Raw genomic sequence first — 15917 nt, forward strand, 5'->3', positions numbered from 1 at the left:
CGACTATACAAAGTTTTGCTACGCTATATACCCAGATAGTATACGACCAACAAAAGTTATTTTTAACCGAACACACTGAACTTTCGAGTGTAATGTTTTGTGTAAAGGCTAGACGTTTAGTCTGGCTGAAACTAACGACGCATTGATGGATTTCAGCCTGTATCTAGGTAATTTGTTAGGCCGAAATGCAGGTCAAAATATTGTGAGTTAGGTGTGCCTGCGAATTCGTTTGTGTTTACTTCAAATTAAAAGATTTGTTGATATTCTTCATTCAACAGTGGATCGAATACGGTTGTATTCTCATCGTCAGCATATTTATTTATCAGTTCGATTGCAAATCTAATCTTAAAATACTCATACGTCACTTTAAGTTCAAGACAATAAAGGACATACATACATATCTCAGAAATGAACGATATATATTAATGTTTAACCAGTCCTTAATTGTGTTTCAATATTTGGCCGTAAGTCTCTTTTCGATATCAAATACAACTGGATTATAGTAATCAGATTTCTAAAACGAAGCATTTAAACTTTGAACTACCCTGACAATGATGTAGGTTAACATTATGCACAGCTGGTAAATAAAGTTGGCCTGCCGGCTTGCACCAATTAAGAGGACGAATTGGAATTTTTGGCGCCAAGGATGTCAATTTTTCTCAGTAAATACAAAACGGATCAAAATACAACTTGGTTACCTGAAAGTTCATGATATAAGCCTTATTTTGTTAGTTGTAGAAACATGATTAGGTAACTTTTATAACAGAGAAAAATATATCAAACATACCTCTTTTTAAAAAGAGATTCACATATTATGGGCAAACGGGACCGATTTAAGCCTCTTAACTTTTTTAGTAGTTGAGTATATACATACTCTTTAAAATGGTAGTAGGAATTTTTATTAAATTATCATTTCTAAATATTAAAATTACAAAACCATTTTGTCGCTTACGACTTTTAGTTATAAGCTAGCGCGCGTATTGTTATCCTCGCCCCGCTCAGACGCTCCGACCCCTTTTGGCGCCTTAGATGCGCGTGCCGGTTATGGAATTATTGTTGACCACTTCCTCGCCTTAACTCCGTGTAAGCACCAATTTTCATACTAATTGCATGCTATAAACTATCATGCATAATATACACGCCATATCTTCATAACACACATAACATGGTTCTTTACTAGGAAATAATGCCTTATAATATGGCATATCCACTCTATTTCAGTGAATTCTATAAAATACTTAAACTCCTACAGAAATAACAAGAGCAATTAACGCATCTACATCTATGGGCATACCGTTGCTATTGTATTCATTTTTTATTTAGGCTTGCTGCCTAAAGTGGGGCTTCAGTTTTAAAAAGTTACCTAATACTAATAACTTAAAACAAAAATAGATTTCAAAACTATCATAGCTTTTTAACCGACCTAATTTCAATACACTCCTGGGTAAATGCCATTGACTTCACACAAAACAGTGATAAACATAACAATATTTCCATTGAACAACTACAATACGGCAACACATTTACGACATCTAAGTCAGAGCCAATAAAGTGCAGTAACCCACAGCTCTATTTAATACAATGTTGAACAATACCACGGAGGTATGAAAGATAGCTAAGATGTCACGGCAGGTAGGTCATTTCAACGCAGTAGGCAACGTACGGTAGGCGTGATCAGTTACTACAACTAACGAGACGTTCGGGTTCCTTAAGACGTCCGTCAAAGATTGATTGGGTTCCATCACTCTAAAAAATGGCCGATTTCCATAGAAGGCTTGTAATTGCAAAGCTAGTAACGATGCTAGTAGCGGTCCCCTGAACAACTGCATTTTGGTGCGCTACTTTCTTAGGAGCTTTGCGTCATCACATCACATCTCCGCTAGCCATTTTGTTCTCCATGCTCACAACTCTATAAAACTACAATGTTGAATACTACAAACAAGTATTATCGCAATTGAAACTGCAGTATCCCATGCGATGACATCAAAAGAGCATCAAGGTTAACCAGCTCGTAAAAGGGTTATCAACTTGCAGTACATGTAAATGAGATGACCTAGACCTTATAAAATACGTGTACTATGGTTTACGACTCCTGGCTCGTGGATCGTTAAGGCAAGATTCTACCGGTCTGCAGCGGTGCAAATGTTTCTTCTGGTCTACTCGCACTAGGAAACAGTAACAAATGCGTGCGAACATTTCTATAGTATCCGGAAAATCTTAACTTGTTTTTTGTTCCCAAACAAATGTGCGTAAATCATTTTGCTAGAATCTCGGTATCTGTTCTGAGAGATCAGAGACTGCGTCTATCCAAGTCAGAATAAGACATAGATGGATGTCACATGTGGAGGTAAAGCTTGGAAGGTTTCGGTATAAAAGCTTTAATTGGCTAGAATCAGATCCAAGGCTATATGACTATATAGACAAACTTATAGTAAAACAGTGTCTACGACATATAATAGAAGTCTTTTATACTTTAAAAGTGAAAAGAACTATGCCAAAAACATCAAAGTTGAAACAATCTCAGTTAGGGTGAACGTCCATATTCCTGACTTTCAATGTTAACAAAATACAATCAAACGTTAGAGGAGTTCTGACCGTGTCGCGGTTGTCAGTCATCGCGGTGACCGCATTCTGCCGAAGTTTCCTATGAAAGTGCTGTTCAAGAATAACTGGGAACAGGGACATTGACCTCATCACGACAGAATTGTGGTTATTGACATTTGTTCGTCTGGAACTACTTTAGCAATTTCTGTCTCATTTACTTGAGTAGAGAAAGCAATTTTTACAGAAGCTCAGGCTGGCTGGCAAGAGCTAGGGATTCGAGGTAAAATATGATAGAAAGCTCGCACATGGCTTTCTTGAATTCCCATCATATTATTCGAACAGGAAAAATATGAAAACCAAAATAAGATAGAATAGTTTCGCACAGGCTAGATATTTCATATTAAAATCAGGATGCCTTAGAAACGTCAGAAAAAAATCAGATTCATGCAATCACGAAAACCATTTTGATGGTTTCGAAATGAATCGCCAAAAACTTTATACATAGAAAGAAATATACTTTTCTTGAAATAATTTTGTAGTCTTTGTAGTAATCTCAAAGAACGAAAGTGAACTGATCAGGTGGTATAGGAGGCAGGTTATCGTTCTAATAATACATTTGGCAAGTCTAAACCAAAGAATTAGCGATAGATTAGTCGCGGACGTGTGATGGGTTATTTTCGTCCCCGAACTAAGGTTGAGGCCGGCTGTTTCACGAACAAATACTAAAACAGAAACGCTTCTTGTCTATAGTCTAAACATTTGATTTTAGTGATGTGTCGGCTGATCCACGTGTTTTGAGATTGACATCACGCCTGTTTTTCGCGATAGGTAAGAATGAGATGTGTCTTCAACCAAGACAGAATGTAAGACATACATACGCTATTTTCCACCATTTAATTGCTGCTAGCAAAAACTAGATACCAAAAAGACCTATACAAACAAAATTAGCTGTAAGTGAGATAGCTGAATCTAAAACCACTGTCTCACTATTAGAACATTACTTATCCCTGTGTCTACAACTCAACCAATATAAGCATTAGGACCCCTGTTAATTAAAACTTCACTGTTACTGATTTCAAAAACTGCAGAAGTCACAATCTTGCAAACCGTGGTCAATGGAGAGACTGCTTAGTTAAGTTCTTTCATAATCTGAAGCTGCTAAAGTGATTTGTACCTCCTTTACATATACCTCTATGTAACACCTTGTAGGGACATATGTAAGTAGGTATGTATGGCAGAGTGCAAGGTAAGCAAAAACATGTGAGAGCGTGAGGTATGCGATGCACGGACAGTTACTGCACACTGGTCCGAGTGAACGGTTCTATCTGCTGGGGGTTTACGCGAAATATATCCGGTATCCGAACACCGTTGTTTCTCTCAACCCCCTGCGCCCCACGACCAGAAGAGGCAGTGCTCAATTAGGGATTCCGCCTAAGACCGATCTCTAAAACCTTTTACATATTGAATCTCAAATAAAAGTAACCTACAGTAACATTTACTGACGTCACAAGCACGCTACAAGTAAGCCAAGGATAAAAGCCCAGTTCCCAGTATTAGTACACTGAAATAAAAGAAGAAAAAGAACTATCAGTAGCATACACAACTTGGAAGATTAGGCCGTGAAAAATGGGTTAGTATGTTGTTCGTAGCTAGACGTAGGCGGCTGTCTGACTATAAATACTGGCAAAATGTTCAGTTTTTACTCAAGTTTATTGTTCTTTGTGTTTTACGTTAGCCTAGCTTAGAGGTTAAACAAAAATATAAACGAGCTTAAAGGTTACGCTGCTTTTACTGGTCGGTACAAGATTAGGTTGCATAAAGATGATGTTGTAGGTTTTGAGAAGTAACAATGTGACTAGTAGAAAGATGTCTAGAAAAGGGACAGTTAATTTAACAAAATCAATTGCAATCCAAAATAAGGTCAACAAATAGGTAACAATGCTTTAGATATTCCAAGTCAGAGGAATTAAGCCAACTCTGACACTAGGACTAAAGAATGCTCGGGATATTCTCTCCATAAATTTAAACCTATGGACACATAAAACTACATAAAATACAATGTATTATTATAGATCTAGTCTATAGATTTACTAATAATCGATACCATTCTTAGAAGTCATTGGAATAATGCTTTGGGTGATCTCATGGGCTAGATATGCCGCAAGGGTAGCAAAGTAGGAGTATTAAAAATGAGGACTAATACAAGAATAATACGAATACAATATTCAGATAAGACAAACTTGTTGAAACAATGTGAGATTATATAGAGTCTTCCTTTAACCACATTCACTAGCTCAGAGAAATCTACCACTGCAAGGAATTAAAAAATTACCTCGTCCGACTAACTTAAGAGATTTTGGGTAGTGCGGCCTCTGTTTTGGCGCCCAAAAAAAAAATAATAAACCCTGAGAAATTATTTGACGTTGCCGTACTTTACTACGTCAAATATAACCAGTAACATGGAACTAAAGTAGTAAATGCACTTCTACTTAACCCTATAGGAATGACACCCTATAGGAATGACAGACGTTACAAACTCAAAACCATCACAAAACTTCACGGTGATCCCGACACTAACATTATAGTAATTCTTATAAATAGATACGGAACGTAGGCGGTGTTGCTGACGGTACTTTTCTATATAAATAACTTTATTTATAAAACAACCACGTCTTTAAGTAGATACAAATTCGACTGGTCGTGTGCAGCGGGATTATAATGTCGCATACAAACAAATTTATGCTCTGGTTCGTTTGATTTAGAAGTGCTAATCGTTTAAAAGAATGTTAGCACTGCGGCGGGATGTGTGGATTTCCTAATGGGGTGATCAAATATAATTAGCAATAATTTCGTTTTGATAGCTGTAATAACACTTAATTCTAGTACACTATGTTCTTTAGTAATTGGATATAAGGGATCAGTTTTAAAGGGTAATTAGATAGTCTTTACATTCATAGCAGATCTCGCTGTAAATGAACATACACAATTACGATACACAGGTTACCACTTACAGAGCCTTTATTAAAATGCAAAACTAACATTTTAGTATTAATTAATACCAGTCTTGTTATTCCACAGTCTTTAAAACAACATAACCAGGTAATTGCTACCGCACTAAAACCGAAAACTAGCCTGATTCAAAGTTTACGGCAAAAACGTATATTTTACGAGAGCTACAGCATATCTTCACGGGAGTCTTTATTGGTGTGCTTCAGCAATAAACGCCTACAGGGTACTAAGATTTATACCTTGTTGTGTCTTACAGAAGATGAAAGCCATTTGATTTATTATAATTAACTAGAATTAACGGGTTAGTGTGTAGACGCTCTTCGGTACTAACGGCTACGGTTCTAAGAAGAAACTCTTGCTTAGCGACATCACTGAACACCTTTACTTATGTGTAGGTAATCAACGTCATGAAGGTAACAGTCGAGTAACGTAAGAGAAATTGTATTTTCACTGAGCAAAACCAAAATATTTAGAAAGATATGTGTTGTATTGAGATGTGTTGTTATCTAAGACTTGAAAAAAGTGTAGCTTCTAGAATAATGTGGGTTGAAAACTGTAGGCGGGAAATTCCCGTTGCATCACATTCCATCACATTAAACAAAATACGATCTATTCAAGAATTTGATGAAGCGCCACCGTATGTACCTACATTTATTTTCTGCCGCCCTAGCTTGACGCCAAAATATAAATAATAGAACATTCAAATGTAATACGTCCGTCGTACATTGCCAGATGAATATGATCTAACAGACCTTTGGCAAATTCCAATTATAACGCTCATGATAAACTGCGTGAGAGGTTCTTGGAAGTCGCTCATTCATAGGCAGAGAATACATTTAGGTCAGTTGTAAATAGCAAGTTTGTAGACGTGACAATTGTTCTTCAAATATTGTTGAAATCTTGGAATGTTGGCTGGCAATGGCTTTATAACAGTTACGAAATTCTGAACAAGTACTGAACAAGCTTTAGGTTTAAACTGATCCAGGATCAGTTTAAACCTAAAGCTTGTTCAGACAGCAGCTTGTTCAACAGAGCTTTAGGTTTAAACTGATCCAGGATCAGTTTAAACCTAAAGCTCTGTTGATGAATAAACTTTGCCACATTAGAACAGATCGTTTACAGATCGTTTTTGCAACGGAAATGGTATTCATTTTTGCAAAGTGAATAAGGCTTGAATTTGAAGCCATTCTCCGGAACACAGAGCCATTCTAGCATGTTTATATCTAACACACGTTGTCTACTAGGTATAATCACTCATGCTATGTATGTGCCAAAAGTAGAAATATTCTAATTTTAATAAACTTCCTACGGTAACGTTTCCGTGTAAACTAAACTCTACAGCCCACATTTATAAGATGTGGCGCGATTACTGAAATAGAACTAACCAACCACAATGTGCCACAACTTGTGCCGGATTTTGGCACTAATTTACTCGTCCTCATTGTGACTACAATGACCAGCTAATGGTCTTAAAAGCATTTGTATTTAACTAAAAGCATTATCTCTTTCAACCACCAGAATCAGTTTGCAGAAATTATTTTACAACCATTAGGGTGTGTCAGCTGACAAAATGACTACAAAATTCAGATGCATTTATGCTAAACATATTGTCTCAGCAAACACAAATATTATATCTGAGGAAATAATACTGATTATGTGAGTCAATCTGCAGACAAAACCAATTTATACAAGACGACGAAGACAAACATGATAATCATGCAGACAGTGTTCAGAAATATCGTGTGATAGGTAAAGCTAGCAGTAATAGGAATGACATCAAGGAAAATAACGACTCGTGCATCGACCTCGAGGTCGAATTTTCTAACACTTTCCTCGTGTCTTATAAACGATTATAGTGATGACGTCATTGGGATAAGAGCGGGGGCGGATGACGATCAGACTAGACTCGTATCAGCTGTAAGAGATGGCCAAACCGATATATGTATTTGAAGGCAAATTGCGCATGTGTATAATTTATGATTATTTCCGCGTATTTATAAGAAATGATACGGGAGGTAACGGAATCCAGCTTTAAGATAAATGAAAAGCTCTCAGCAGAAAGAAATAAGTAACAGATGAGTAAGTGCTGTCAATTTACAAAACAATAAATTATACTAACGTAGCGTTATTTATTGTAGAAGGAGAACAAAAAGTATAACTGAAATCGCCAGAGAAAAATACAATAAACATAGTTTTCTAAACACCAGTAGATTCTGCAAAATAATTTGTATCTATGTTATGGACCAAGTGATAAATTGGGCAGTATACATAATGCCCGGTCATTATGAAAAATGCCCAATATGAGAGTGCAATTTGATAATAATTATTTAAATAGTCAAATTGACCGGGCACTATACATATTGCCCGTGACCTTTTGGGCAAAGTAGTACAAACATATTTAATTTCAATTTTTTTTTATTGTTATTGCCATTTAATTTAAAATAAACTAAGTATCAAACGCTATGCTAGGACAAGTAGTCCAATTAGGCAGGTCCAACTTCGAGAAAGAGGTCGACCGCCGAATCCAACTCGGCTGGACAGAGTTCGGGAAACTAATATCATTTCGTCCGACATGAGGTATGTGCCTCAAGACGAAAGTCTTCAATCAATGTGTGCTACCAGTGATGACTTACGGCACCGAAACGTGGTCTCTCACTATCGGCCTCATCTCAAAGCTCAAAGTCGCTCAACGAGCTATGGAGACGGCTATGCTCGGTGTTTCTCTACGTGATCGAATCCGAAATGAGGAGATCCGTAGACGAACTAAAGTCACCGATATAGCCCACCGGATTAGCAAGTTGAAGTGGCAATGGGCAGGCCATATTGCTCGCAGAGCAGATGGCCGTTGGGGTCGTAAAGTGCTGGAGTGGAGACCACGGACTAGCAAGCGCAGCGTAGGACGTCCACCAACGAGGTGGACAGACGACCTTATAAAGGTCGCCGGAAGACGCTGGATGCAGGTCGCCTCCAACAGGTATCTGTGGAGATCTAAGGGGGAGGCCTATGTTCAGCAGTGGACGTCCTATGCCTGAGATGATGAAATATCAAACCACTTAAAAAATCAGCCTCATGATTTGGATTAATTATGAAGGACTTCTGCCTTAAAAATGTACTAGTTTTTGCATTTAAAAGTTAAGGAAAGTCATATTAAAAATATAACAAAAAATATTATTAAAAAAACAAAAATTTTACAACAAATCTTTGTTTTATAGAAATTACTTATTATTATTACAAAACAAAATAAACTAAAGTTTAAGCAATAGACTTATTATTTGGCATAATTAATATCTTCTCTTAATAAAAGTCAAATGAAAATATCACCGCGTAAAATATAGCTTTTTTATCAAATTGCCCAACTGTCATGTAGCAATATAATAATGCCCGTGCAATGTGATAAATAATGAAGTTAAGATAGTTATTAATCATGTGGCCCGATAAAGCTAGACATTATTCATAATGCTCGGGCATTATTTATAATGCCCGAATTAATCACATGGTCCATAACATCTATAACTGCTTAATGGGTTCTTATTGTCCTTTATTTCTTTAGGAATATATGAAACTTTGTAAGTATTTAATGAAGTAATCTAGTAGGAGAATCTGGCTGTCGGCCAGGCGACAGAGGGTAGCGCAGTGTTTAAAATTGGGGGGCGCCGGCGCCGACGCTCTGGCTAGACGGGGAAGTAACTCAAATGAATTGCCATACCACTCAAATTCAGGCAATAAAATTTTAACATTTGTCATATTTGGATTGACATAAATAGCTTTTGAGAGAAAAGGGAGTACCTAATATTGTAGGAATAAAATGTTACGCATTCCCTAAAATAATGACGCGGCACGATCATTTATTGTCTCCTTTCCTTTCATATAATAGTGTCAAGAACGTTTTCTACACAAGTTTTTACTATTGTAATTAAATAATTAGCAAGCATGAATTGTTCAAGACTTTTTTCACTAATGAGTAGCTCACATGTTCTACATTTATTTCGACCGATGATGCAAGTTTGGACCTAAATTCGCTCCGTTGGCATTGAGATCTTTTTATCTTACCTGATTACATCTAATCTCGTGACATTTGTCTGGCTAGCCAATACTAAATCTGTGTCTGTTTGCTTAGCTTTATTTGACAACATTTAAGAATTTTAAAGTTCAAATATGTGAACTTAATAAATTTTAATGAAATTAAAGTTTTTTAAGTTCGGAATTTATCATTTCTGCAATTTGTTTTTCTCATTCTGTTATATTTTGTCAATAAAGGTCTACTGAATCTCAATAGGATCACAATAAATGATTAAAATGGTGTACGCAACTCAAGTTCTTAAAACAATCCAAATAATTTGAAGCTCATCAACATTCTGGCACACATCCGTTAATTAAGCACCAGCTTCTGATTATGAATCAGTTCTCTGTATCACCGATGATTAATGTGCACCCATCCAACTGCACTTCAGTTAAAAATAACGCATGAACGCGATGAAAGAGCCCGCCAATGTCATTGTTGTGTTAGACAATGCTCGTTTAGAAGATGACATCAAAATTGAATTTTGCCATTTGTTTCTGGGAAATCATAGCCAAGTGTGAAAGGGTAATCCATCCAAGATCACCTTTGGCGATGACATCAATGAATATCAAGTCATCGTGATTGATGGTGATGGAAGGACTGAACTACCAGAAGAATTGAAGTCATCCGTGACAAATAAAATTAGAAATAATCTCATCGTGTAATACCGAAGACAATGGCGAACAAAATTAAATAGTCCTTTTTATTATTAACAGATAACAATACTGTTGAGACATTACGAAACTTTAGTCAGGAAATAACTAAGAACATAACATTCAATCGCGACCTTGCACACTTACCAAAAGTAGTCCATCTCCAAACGATACGCGAATTAGAATAGAAATGTCGTAACACGGGAAGCGTTCTTCATTCGCCCATGGATCCGGCAAGGTGGATGATCTCACAGGTTCACTGTTACATGTATTTGCACGTTACATTAGTAAAATTTGTTTTGGCAACCAAACTGATTCTTTAAACACTCGTGCAACATTAAGTGATGTAACTCCAATTGATAAAAGCGTAGATGAAGATGTAATTGAGGCAGAACGAAATTCCACTGTGATTTTAGAAGTGTATTCGGTTAAATTTTACAGCGAGCTTTATGATAACTGTTGATTTAACTGCTTGTCATCTTGCCAATGTAGTAACTAATGAATAACAACCATATTAATATTTTGTAGAAATCGTCAAGTAAAATTACTAAAATTTATCGTTTGGTTTTACAATGAAATAATGTATAATTTTTAATGACGAAATCCCATAACTTCAGATCGTAAGCTGATTATTTTGTAACACATTGCAAAAAGCAAACTCACCTATCAGTGAACTATAAGATAAATATCTAATAGATAATATAATATTTTTAATGCATGAAGAATCTGATGACACTGTAGACGCATTACCAAATTGCCGAGAAGATATCGAAATTTCGTACCTACAATTTCCTTCCAAACAGGCAAACACAACATGAAACCCGTATAAACGTAAGACTAGACGCACCCACCGTACAACCCATGAAGTATTGTAAAATATTTCACATTTAGTGAAGCTGCATCATGATTGACAGTAACACACATGTCCCCGATAGTGATTGACGGCTGTTCATGCATTACACCGCCTCGCAAATTATCGCTTTTGGCATATCACCAAGCTCTGTAACTTCACTTGCTAACTGCTAGTTATACGTTAGAGTATTCAGCTCAGTTGACATACAGTTACATACGATGCTAGACAATATCTGTCTAGTCAGTCTAAATTCTGCTTATAGAATCGAAAATAATACTACCTCTATATCGTTTTATTGCAGTTTTATATTTAAACTGAACGATAAGTAAGGATTAAGGGAAAGACAATATTTCATTGCGTTTACCGCTTCTAATACATAAACCACATTAATTTAAGCCATCATTTCTTCCCCCTTTTATTTCATACCCATTTACTTGCCAAATCGACTTTCCAAAGACTTTCTTTGTCTCCCCCATTCCTTATGACATGATGATCGTAAACAATGCACACAAATGGTTAACATACCATCAAATGAACATCAATCAACATTTAAACAAAGGGGAAAGGCACATATCCTCGACACAGCGTGACATCCACCAATAAAAGCTCCGGGGAAATTCGATAAAACGACGATACGAGAAGCAGTAACTAGGTAAAGTGAATTGGCCGACATGCATGAAAAAGGTACCTTCCAGATAACACGAACCTGACTAGAGTTGAATACATAGCGTAAACCCTTACCTAATTTGCGTAATTTAGCATTTGAACACAGATGGGTCAGAGGTGTACGCAATCGTGGCTCAAAATATTGGCCATTGAGATAAGTGGCTTCGGGATCGTACCAGCTATCTTAGAGAAGTAGTTTTAATCAAGTCCCATTTATTCCATCAGAATAAACTCCACTTTAGAGTTGACTGCACTTACAAATAAGTGGAGCAAGGTAAAAAGTACCTTCAACGAGATAGACAATATTCTACAAGATAGACCTTCATATTTCCACGTCATATCACATTAGGTTGGCCCATGAGAAGCCATCAAGAGTCCCCTATCACTGCATACCGTGGTCGCAGTGACGCACATGAAAGGCTCGCGGCTGTTCAATTTTCCACATCATCGCTTAACGAGACGTGTTGGCGAAACATTAACGGCACTACGTGGAGGAACGGATTTAAGATAGAAGAAAAAAAAAATGCTGTGAAATAATTTTGCGTGATACTCTTTTCTTGGTTAATGTACTGTAAACCCATTGACTTTATATTTATTTAGGGAAGAGCGAAAATGTATTTTGAGTTTTCCTTAAATAAATTTAACCTCAGTATGACTTAATCAAAATTTAAACAATAACTTATAATAATAATCTTCCACGCCGATTTCGGCAACGGCGACCACTTCGACCCTAATGGCGTGCGTGTGTTCTCATGTGGCTGGAGTATCCAATTTTGTGCGTGAAAGTCCGCGCACACTGCGGACATGTCAGGGTACCAGCCACAAAGTTGTAGTTGATAGCTACAGGTGGTCGAGCTTTCAACTCATCTCGTTTGGCATCCAACTCAGAAAGCCGGCGTGCTTCAAAGTCAAAGACTTTGGCTTTAACGAGGCTTCTCCAGTCTCTGCGGTTGGATGCCAGATTCTCCCACTGAGACGGGTCAATGGAACAGCTTTTCATGTGGCGCTTCAGCACATCCTTGTATCGCAGCAGCTGTCCGCCACGTTTCCGCTTGCCCTCCTGCAACTCGGAGTAGACGATGTGCTTGGCCACTCTAGTATCCGGCATGCGCAGTACATGCCCGCACCAACGAAGCTGTCTCCTCATGAGGTATGCTTCAATGCCACCTACATTGGCTTCCCTCAACACTTCTGTGTTACGCACACGATCAAACCAACGGATATTTAATATTTTGCGCAGACATTTGAGGTGGAAGCGGTCTAGTATATTCTATTCTGGTATATTCATAACGGCACAGCACAAACCTAAATAAAGATAAAATGGCACCAACATCTCACAAAATAATTTCGCTATAAATAAGTTCCCTGTCGCGATTTCAACGGACGATGATTCAAATGATTACGATCCAGCGACGAGCGTCAGTGAACTTGGTGAAACAGTAAATTTAGCCCAATCTGTTTGTTTATGTATCAACAGCTTGCAGTTTGTTGCAAACCTGCAATTTGGCAGCAGCTGGCGAAATTTTTGTGGTGTGATGAAATCTGTGTTAATGACAGGGCAGGACCAGTGAAACAAAGTTGGACCGGATTTAAATAGTGCAGATGCAAATTGGTCGCAAATGAAATAAGTTTGTATTCCTATTTGTTTGCTAATGTAATTAGTTAGTGTTGTGCGGTGTGGTGTGGGAGGCATTCGGTATGGAGTAACTGACAGTCCTTTATGAAAATTCTAAAACCGCAAAATCTTTGATCGATACTGCTATCTATAACAAGAAAATGCTAAGAATTATAGTTCGGCCATTCAGAGAATGCGTTCCTGACACGTCGCGATTGAACTGACGACGTAACTACATTCATTGATTATTGATATAATAATGTTGTTTTAATGCTCCTCAATTGTTAAAACGGTAAACAACCAGCAAAAATATTTTTATCGTAACTGCAACGCCATTGCAAAGTTACGTCGTCAGTTCAATCGCGACGTGTCAGGAACGCATTCTCTGAATGGCCGAACTATAGAATAAAAGTGAGCATACCAAAATGATGAACAGCAACCGTCTTAACCAATTTAAACCCTAGAAACAACGCACGTCAGGGAACGTTTCAGGATCACGTTCCACATACCGTTTGCAGTCTAGACCAGACGTTACGAAACTTTGAGTCACCCGCTCTCGAATATCGATAATGTTCCAAAATTAGGATCGAGTTCTAAAATCGTTCGCTCATACATAACAACTGCATGACCCACCTGTTCCAAACGGAACGATAAAATTGACTGACGTCTTTGAAAATCGATTGGTAACAAAACAAGAGCTCAGGCGTGGGCCGTTTAGCATACCTATAGATGTAAGCTATTTTCCTATTGTAAGTTCTATGCGTAGATACAGATACTGCTAAAGTGTTTCAGAATTGCTGTCTCAGAAACCTCATCATCATCTTTAGCCTTTTTATTGTCCCAATGCAGGGAATAGGTCTATAAGCGATGATGATGACTGTAAATGAGCGTCAATGTTCTACACCTGATCTTACTTGATCATTTTGGGGGTTACGATTCCATCGATCCTTGAAATATACATCGCATGTGTTTGTATCTGCATGTACATCTTATGTGTATTTGGCTAGTCTTCGTTAAGATTATGCACCATGACCAAGATTCGGTCTGAAGAACTTTATTATTGTTTTCCAACGGTACTTTGAAGTCACGTACTGTGATAATGTATTGGATTTTAATAGCATCGTTAAAGTTTAAGTAGGTACCTTATAATTAACGACATAGTCATCGATTTTGTTTGGTACTTGGCGTTGAGTATACAGTTAGTATATTCTCAATACGCATAAAGTTTGTCAAAAGGCAAACAAGGTTTAATATTTTGATATAGTCTACGATGCCTACCTCATAATATTTTATGATGACCAATTCGTCATCAGTCCCAAAGCGTACTTCTGAGATGCACAAAGTTATTGCTTCATAAAACAGTACAATAAAGTCTTCGTCGTGAATCATATTTTATTTCAGGTATAACCAAAATTATGACCAAAAATCTGTGACAAACGACTTTTAATTTTTTTTAGATTTTTTTAAAATACCTTGACTATTGAAATCGATTTCATCCATTAGCACTCAAATTAAATGTATCTTGCCTTAGAAGTAATCATAGGGAAACTACTAAGATGATATAATTTAGTAAATAACACTAGTTACCGCCCTAAATGTTACTGTTAAATAAATAGCTATAAATGAACGGTAAGAAAATATGTTTAAGGTCATCAACACCCTTTCGTTTTTGTTTCGAATTTAATATGGAATGTTTATTTGTCAATGCTTTCACATACCTTGCAATAACTGAATAGTCGCCTGATACTCTGCTAACTTCTCGTCCACGTAGCCCTCCTGCGACTGCTGGGCAATGATCTCCGCCGTGGAGGGTCCTCGCTCCTCTTCATCCTCCTCGTATATCATGGGTCGCGGCGGCGGAGGCGGCTCCAGGGGCACTCCCGCGTAATCGTACTCCCGAACTGGTTCGTAAGGCGACGAGTAATAGTACTCGGGACTTTGTCCCAATATCGGAGATATGGGATAAGGTGAGATGGAGAAATGAGAACTAGGTGATTGAGAATGCTGTCGTAAATTGTGCGGAGACTGTAGAGGTCGAAATGGTCTTGGGGATGGATGCACTGGAGGGGGTGTCACAATGGCTGTGGAGTGCCTGGGTCCTGATATGAGCGGAGGCGGGCTGGGAGCCCATGGTGATGGGGGACGGTAGTTGAGGGGGGAGGCGGGGCCAGGGGGCCGCGCGCGACCGCGCCCTGGCGGCTGGGACATCTCGCGGATTGATTCACGTCAACCCGGTGTCACGCCACCATGTGCATCGCTGCAACAATAGAAAGCAACTGTTAAGAATGTACAAACAACTACAAAGCTCATGCAAAGGATCCATAAATTACAAATCTATTCTAAAAACGAAACTCCTTTACACACCAAATAACAACATGCAAAGGGCTGAAGACATCTATTCCTATTCGAATTCTTCATTCTATTTTAGGGTCTCGAGAAGGGGTTACGACCCACATTTACACCGCTATACACAATGCTCACGAAACAGATGCCCTAATACTTTTATTAGGTACAAAT

The 15917-nt window shown here is 37.8% G+C and overlaps 1 protein-coding gene across 1 annotated transcript in view; it reads right to left on the reverse strand.

Moving 5' to 3' along the window:
* LOC124629730 (muscle-specific protein 300 kDa-like) overlaps nucleotides 1-15623 on the reverse strand; it is a 170206-nt gene extending 154583 nt beyond the window's left edge. Inside the window, exon 1 of the mRNA XM_047163253.1 lies at nucleotides 15119-15623. Within this exon, the coding sequence (XP_047019209.1) occupies nucleotides 15119-15608 (490 nt within the window). The 5' untranslated portion in view covers nucleotides 15609-15623. The remainder of the gene's footprint in view (nucleotides 1-15118) is intronic.
* Nucleotides 15624-15917: the final 294 nt, after the last annotated feature.

Source organism: Helicoverpa zea, chromosome 4, assembly GCF_022581195.2.
Source record: "Helicoverpa zea isolate HzStark_Cry1AcR chromosome 4, ilHelZeax1.1, whole genome shotgun sequence".
Taxonomy (NCBI): Eukaryota; Metazoa; Arthropoda; class Insecta; order Lepidoptera; family Noctuidae; genus Helicoverpa; species Helicoverpa zea.